Below are 7913 nucleotides of genomic sequence, written 5' to 3' on the forward strand. Positions count from 1 at the left end.
GGGTCACACTGAGAAGTGTCATCAACAGCAGGTTCTTCATTCTTGCTGCACCTCCTGGTCAATCTTTCAGGGACCCACAACGGATCTTGCCGGTCCTGAGCATACACACAAACAGACCCTCTTGCCCACGCCAGAATGGGATCTGGCCCATGCCATAAGCCAGTGATCACATTTTTCCATTTCACATAACCTTTCAATGTGCCCGCCCGACATTGATGTCAGTCAGCGGCAGAAAGGCCATCATCATCCAAAATTAAAAAATTAAGAGTAAAAAGGGCCAAGGATATCTGTTCCTTGGGGGTTATACCATGGCCTATCCCCCCCTTTTGTTTAATTAGGCATTCCTTTAATGTACGATGAGCTCATTCAACAATACCTTGTCCTTGGGGATTATAAGGCAGGCAATGGCTCAACTGTACATCCATCTGTTTACAAAAGGATTTGAAAGATTGGGCAGTGTATGCTGGGCCATTATCAGTTTTTAAGTATTGAGGCTTTCCCCAAGCAGCCCAGGCTTCTAGGCAGTGTCCAATAACATTGCGTGCCTTTTCTCCACTCATAGGGGTAGCATGAATGACACCTGAGCAGGTATCCACAGAAACATGAATGTATTTTAGAGTCCCAAATCCAGATATGTGAGTTACATCCATTTGCCAAATCTTTAGGGGTAGGAGGTCCCTAGGATTAACCCCTACACTAGGGGGATGGTGAGAAGTGATACACTGTTGACATCCTAAAACTATCTGTCGAGCATCTGCTTGAGACAGATGAAACTTCTGCTGTAAGGTTTTAGTAGGCTCATGAAATTGTTGATGAAACTGTCGGGCTTGATCCAATGATGAGCTTAAGAAGATAAACTCCATTTGGGTACATCTATCCACAAGATCATTTCCCTCACTGACAGGACCAGGCAAACCTGTATGAGCTCTAATAGGTTGGACAAAAAACTTGTGACCTCTTTCCCAGATCAATTCCTGAAGTTCCCTCAGCAGCTGGCATACCGTGCTGCAAATTTTAATAGGGCCAGCTACTTCTAATATCTTAACTGCATTAACAACATATGATGAATCAGAGAGCAAATTAAAGGCAAAAGAACAATTTTTAAACACTTCTAGCACAATCTTGAGTTCAATTACTTGTGTAGAGCCGGGTTGCTATTGACACAAAATTGGCTCTTGATAGTCAATCATATAGGCTCCACAGCCATTTTTGGATCCATCTGTAAAAATATTTGGCGCCCCCTGTTTAGGAACACTGGAGGTAACCTTAGGAAAGATCACGGGATGTTCCTTAAAGAAGGATAGCAAAGGGTGTTTTGGATAATGATTATCTATCTCTCCGTGGAATCCACAGTGTAATCTAGCCCAATCATCCACAGTGCCACACAAGATCTTCATCTGCTGACCTGTATAGGGCACTATGATCGAGGTTGGGGAAACACCAAAATATTGTATGCTTTGTTGGATCCCATTCAGGGCTAATCGTGCGACTGCTGTAGGATAATAACTCTATTGATCTAGCTGGAGAAGCTCTGGGATAAACCCAAAGCAGAGGCCATCTTGCCACAACAATCCTGTGGGCTGCATGTAGGTGGCTAGAATGCATAGCACAATGTCTACACCCTCCTCCCATAGATGTAACATTGTGCCTTGTAATCCTTTTTCAACCTTCTTTAAAGCTTCCCTTGCTTCATCAGTCAATTGTCTAGGAGAATCCAAGGCTGAATTCCCAACTAAGGTATTATACAATGGTTTTAATTCATAATTTGGTAATTTTAAATAACATCTGACCCAATTAATATCTCCCAATAATTTTTGAAAATCATTAAGAGTCTTAAGATTATCTTTCCTCAATTCAACCTTTTGGGGGTTAATGATATAAGGGCTTACTTTTGCTCCTATATAATTTACAAGATTGCCCTTTTGTCCCTTTTCAGGGGCAATAATCAATCCTTTACCTTCTAGCAATTCAACTAAATTTCCATATGCTAAACCTAAAATCTCTTCATTCTTCGCAGTTAAAAGGATATCATCCATAAAATGGACGCATCTCAGTGTAGGAAACTTCTGTCTTAATGGGGCGATGGCGTTGCCCACAAAAAGTTGACACATAGTAGGGCTATTGGCCATACCCTGTGGTAAAACCACCCATTCATATCTTTGATCAGGTCCTTCATGATTGCATAATGGAACAGTAAAAGCAAATCTTTCACTATCCCTTGGACAAAGAGGTATGGAAAAAAAGCAGTCTTTTATATCAATCACTACAACAGGCCAATAGGCTGGCAGAGAGGATAAAAGAGGAAGCCCGCATTGCACTGGGCCCATGATTTGCATCTGCTGATTAATAGCTCATAAATCATGCAACAGTCTCCATTTCCCTGACTTCTTTTTAGCACAAATATTGGGGTATTCCAAGGTGACACTGATGGTTTTATATGCTTCAGAGCCAGCTGTTCATCTACCAGAGCTTTAACTGTGGCAAGCTTCTCAGAGGAAAGTGGCCACTGAGGAATCCACACCGGCTCCTCTGTCTTCCAGGTAATGGGAATGCCTTCCTCAGCGGCCCCTAGGAAAAATCCAAGTTCTGATTCCTTTCTCTCTGTTGGGCACTTATAGGGCTAATCCTACCCTGCAGGTACTTCCCTATTCCTTTACCGGGAAAATAACCCATATTTTTCATAATCTTTTGTGAAGTATCAGAATATTCATTGGTCAATTTGAAACCCATGTCTTTCAGCAAATCTCTCCCCCAAAGGGAAATGGGTAGATCCAACACATAAGGTTGCATAACTCCTGAATGCCCTTCCTGATCTCTCCAACTCAGTTGTCTTGCACTCATATCAGGAGCTCTTGCATAACCGAGACCTTGCAATGTTTGAGATGAGGCCTGTACTGGCCATCCAGAGGGCCAATCTTTCTGAGCTATTATACTTCTATCGGCCCCTGTATCCAACAGTCCTAGGATCCTTTTACCATCTACCCTTAGCTCCATTACTGGGCGTTGGTCTAAACCCAAGGCTAAAAATGTAAGGTCGGAGCCTGTGGAACTGAAACCCTTCTTTCCCCTCTCTCTAGACTGGGCTGCAAACCTTTCATGAAGGCTAGGTAAAAGTTAATAGTTGGGCTATTCTGTCCCCAGGGGAAATGGCAGTAATCCCTTTTGGTGATTCTACCATGATCTTGACTACCCCAGTATAATCTGGGTCAATAACTCCTGGATGGACATGCAGTCCTTTTAAAGCTGTAGATGATCTCCCTATAAGTAACCCTACTGTGCCAGGCTCAAGAGGTCCTTTAAAATCAGTTTCTATCAACTGGACCCCCATCCGAGGAGTTAGTACGAGTCTGGCGGTGGAGCAGGGGTCCAGTCCTGCAGAGCCCTTAGTGTCTCTCCTTGGCCCCTCAGATGGTGAAGGGACGGCCATCTCTCTGTTCTACATCCTGATTCTCAACTGCCCCATATATTTGTGGGCCCTGGGGTCGTGGGCCCCGCTGTCCATTTTTGGACATGCTCCACCAAAACCCAAGCTAAGAGGCTGCCCACTGATGTCTTTTACCGAGTGGCACTCATTAGCCCAATGGTTCCCCTTTTTGCACTTGGGGAACAACCCTGGTTGCCTTGGGCGTTGGCCACTTCCTGTACTGACTAGACTTCTCCTTTCTGGACATTGCCTTTTTAGGTGACCCTGTTTACCACACTTAAAACACGCTCCTGAGCTTCCTCCTTTTCTCTGCGTCATCTGCAGAACTGCAGCCGCAAGTCCAGCATTAGTCAAAGGTCCCCCTATTTCTCTACAGACCTTCATCAAAGCCTCAAGTCCCTTGTTCTTATAAGGAGTGATAGCGGCTCGACATTCCTTTGTGCACTGTTCATAGACCAACTGTTTAATCAGGGGCATAGAAGTATCGGGGTCTCCAAAGACTCTCCCCGCTGCTTCCACTAATCGGGCTACAAAGTCAGAGAATGGCTCCATAGGTCCTTGAAGGATCTTGGTGAGGTTTCCACTCACTTCTCCCTTATTAGGTAAGGATTTCCATGCCTTTGTTGCAACTTCATTAATCTGCTGGTAAGCCTGTCCTGGATACCCTGTCTGAGCATTGACAAAGCGTCCCTGACCCAGCAGCATATCTCTATCCCAGGCAGCCTGGCCTCTCCCCACTGCCAAGTTAGTGGCAGGCTGTTCATTGACAAACTCAATAAGAAAAGCTTTCCAGTCCAAATACTGTCCCGGACTAAGACAGGCCCGAGCAAGGTTAGTCCAATCACTAGGAGTCATGCAAAATCTGTGTAAGGCCTCAACCTGAGCTATGGTAAATGAGGCCGTAATACCATATGTCCTAACTGATTCCACCAGGGACTTGATCACCTTAAAGTCTAAAGGCTCATGATACCTTTGTTGATTAGCATCCACATAAACAGGATAGGCCAGATGTAGTTCTGTGCAGACTGCCTTCCACACTTCTGGGCAGAAAGTATGCCCCTGGCTTCTACTTCCCCCTTCTACAGGATTAAATGAAGGAGAAGCAGATGGGTGTCATCCAGGGGGTTCACCCTCCATTTCACACTTACTTCCCCATTCCCTATGCTTTGGCTTTAAAGTCTGTCTTTTCACTTGTCCTATTAATTCCTGTAACTCATCCTCATTATCTGTCCCCTCCGTCTCTCTGTCTGTATCGTATCTTTCCGTATCTGTTTCTTTCGTACTTCCTTGCTTTTCTGATCTTTCTTCCTGGAGCATTTCAAGAGCCACACGTCCCTTTTCTAACGCTTCCTGACAGCACCTCTGGTCCTCCAAGCAACTACTCATTAGACACCAAACTTGGCGAACTCCTGGTTTTAAGGTTCCTTGGGACCATGCAAGGTCTAAGTCTTCACCTAGCTTGTCCCAACAAGCAACAGAAAGATTACCCGAGACTGTGAACCAGGGTGCAATGGCTTTACATTCACTCAGAAACCTCTCTATGGTGCTCCTTTTCATCTTCAACTTTCTTGATTCAAACAGCTCCTGAAGAGCCAGAAAAATTGGGTGGGATTGTGAATTTCCCATCACAGCAATAGGCAAAAATGATTCCTAAATGAAAAAAGAGGTTTGGAAGCAGTCACAAAATAAGGAGGATGAAAAAGTCCATCAACTACAAGGCTGCCTGCTTTTACCTTCTGTTCGCTATTACCTCGAACTTTACCTTCGGTTCGCTACTACTGCGAACTTTCTTGCTCACTACCCTGAAACTTTATAGCCTCTAATTTCCTGCAGTCCTCATCATCCCACCTTACCTTGGAAACTTTTCCAGCGCTGCCCTGACTGCGAGAAGTTCTGATCTCCAGATCCCTGTACAGGCCACCACTTGTTGCGCCCAACCTCGACCGGCAAGGAAGACACGACCAGCGAAGATCTTCTTCAAGCAGTTTTACTCAGGAACCTTGATACAATCTTCTGACCCTGGGAAATCCCTGCACCACACTTAAATAGCTAGCACTAGCCAATCCTAGCAAGCCACGTGGGGACAGCGGATAGGTTGTACTATGCAGAAGCGACCAGGCCAAGCAGGAACAGCCAAATAAGGACTTGTTTTTCTCAAGGACTTGTTTTTCTCAATGAGTGGAAGACGGAAACCAGACTTGTTTTTCTCAATGAATGGATGGCTGAAACCGGACTTGTTTTTCTCAAGGAGCGGATGGCAGAAACCGGCGCCATCCCCAGGGCATGGGACCTCGCAGCTTCCTACACTTAATGAAAATAAAAGAACATTCATCTGTGGGGATAACCCTTGGTTCTTACTCAGAGGTCCATCATTTTAAATGTTATTTCAATGTTGACAATTATTTCATGTCTTCGGAGGTGCTGACAAACTAGAAATGTATACAATGAATTGGTCACAAATCTCTTGGATATTTCTTAAACATGCCTTCAATCTGCTTCTATCCTGCTGACTCTGTAGTCCCTATACATTTTCAAGGCCTTAAAACTAGCACCATGGTAGGTTGAATGAGAATGGCTCCCCTATGCTCATGTATATGTATACGTGTATGTGTATGTGTACATGATATATAATGTATTGTGTATGTGTATATGAATATGATGATGTATATGTACATGAATGTGTGTGGGTGTGGTGCGAATGTGCAAGCCTGTGTATGTGTATATGTATATATTCTTTCTACAGTTGGTGGAATATATATGAATTTTACTCATTCTATAGTTGGTAGAACTGATTGGGAAGGATTGGGAAGTGTGGTTTTGTTGCGGTGGGTGTGTCACTTGGGGTGGTCTTTGAAATGTAAAAACCCTATGCAGCTCCTACTTAACCTTTCTCTACTTTTTGGGTGTTGTCTCAATATGAAAACTCTCAGCCATAGCTACAGACTTATGGATTAATGGATTCTTCTACGCTCTGAAGCGCCAAGCCTCAAATTAAATATTTTCTTTTATAAGTGACCTGGGTCATCTTGTCATTTTATAGTAATAGAGAAGTTATGAATATATGCACTACTATTTTTCTGGTGCTTATAGGATATTTTACAGTTTTTAACAGATTATGTTGCTTTCTACTTTATGTTATAAAAAGCATCTCTGGAGCACAATGAAGGTGCCATTTTAAACAGAAGTATATGTACTCATTAGACATCAGTGTACATCAATAGTTTATATATCCTACAGGATGTCATCTTCTTGATTTTAAATATGTAATTGTTTCAAAACTCATTTATATTAAACTAAGTCTAGATTTAGTCTTCCTCACATACTTCAATAAAAAAGTATGTGCATCTAATCTTATGCTTTAATAATGAATGCTCACTAGTTTTTAATTGAGAGGATGGTTATTTGCATGATAATAACCTTTATAAACATATTAAATATTATAAAATAATATAAATGTATAATACTCTTCCTAATTTCATTTATCAGGAGACATTTTACATTATATAGTACTCTAGAAATTCGAAATGTATTTTATTTTGTAAGCTTGAGATGTTATGCTAATTTATTTTATATTTTATTTATTTACATTTTCCCCCTTCCCAATTTGCCCTCTACAAGCCCTCTATCTCCTCCTCCCTCCCTCTGTTTCTATAGGGTGCTCCCCCACCTACCAACACACTGCTTTCTCAGCTACCTAGGGTTCTCCTATCCTGGGTCATCAAGCTTCCACAGGACCATAGAGCTCCTCTCTCAGTGATGCCAGATAACGCAATCATTTGCTATATATTCAGCTGGAGCTGTGGGTATACCCTGTGTACTCTTTGGTTGGTGTTTTGGTCCCTGGGAGCTTGGGGCAGGGGTCTCGTTGGTTGATATTGTTGTTGTTCTTCTGAGGTTGTGAAACTCTTCAGTTCCTATAGTCCTTGCCCTAACTTCCCCATTGTGGTCCCCATGCTCAGTCCAATATTTGGCTGTATACATCTGCATCTGTATTGGTCCAGCTCTGGCCAAGCCTCTCAGGGGACAGCTATATTAGGCTCCTGTCAGTAAGTACTTCTTAACATCAGCAATAGTGTCTAGATTTAGTGTCAGCAAAAGGGTTAGATCCCTAGGTGGGGCCGTCTCTGGATGGCCTGTCCTTCAGATTCTGCTCCATTTTTTTGTCTCTGCATTTCCTTTTGACAGGAGGAATTCTGGATTAATATTTTTGAGGTGGGTGGGTGGCCCATCCCTCAACTGAAGACTGTGCCTATCCACTGGATATGGTCTCTACAGGTTCTATCTCCTTTTGGTTGGTTATTTTGTCTAAAGTCCTTCCTGTTGAGTCTTGGGAACCTCTTGGGTCCTTGGCATCTGGGAATTTCTAGTGGCTACCACCAGTTAACCCTCCCCAAATGCTACACGTGTCCTTTCAAGTTGCTGACCCCTCTGTATTTCTCCCCCATCTCTTCCCATATCCCCCCTTTTCCCTCCCCTCTTTTCTCCCTCC

At 43.2% G+C, this 7913-nt stretch overlaps 1 protein-coding gene across 1 annotated transcript; it reads right to left on the minus strand.

Moving 5' to 3' along the window:
- Positions 1–3436: 3436 nt before the first annotated feature.
- LOC148002468 (endogenous retrovirus group K member 5 Gag polyprotein-like) lies at positions 3437–4279 on the minus strand. Its single transcript, XM_087577184.1, has one exon. It carries the CDS (start codon positions 4277–4279, stop codon positions 3437–3439), a length of 843 nt encoding a protein of 280 aa, XP_087433310.1.
- Positions 4280–7913: the final 3634 nt, after the last annotated feature.

The sequence above is a fragment of the Rattus norvegicus genome, chromosome 11 (assembly GCF_021556685.1).
Source record: "Rattus norvegicus strain SHRSP/BbbUtx chromosome 11, alternate assembly SHRSP_T2T, whole genome shotgun sequence".
NCBI classification, from domain to species: domain Eukaryota; kingdom Metazoa; phylum Chordata; class Mammalia; order Rodentia; family Muridae; genus Rattus; species Rattus norvegicus.

What these genes read in the sequence shown, in the direction of transcription:
- LOC148002468 (XM_087577184.1), bottom strand. Translation starts at nt 4,279, where the DNA reads ATGACTCCTAGTGATTGGACTAACCTTGCTCGGGCCTGTCTTAGTCCG.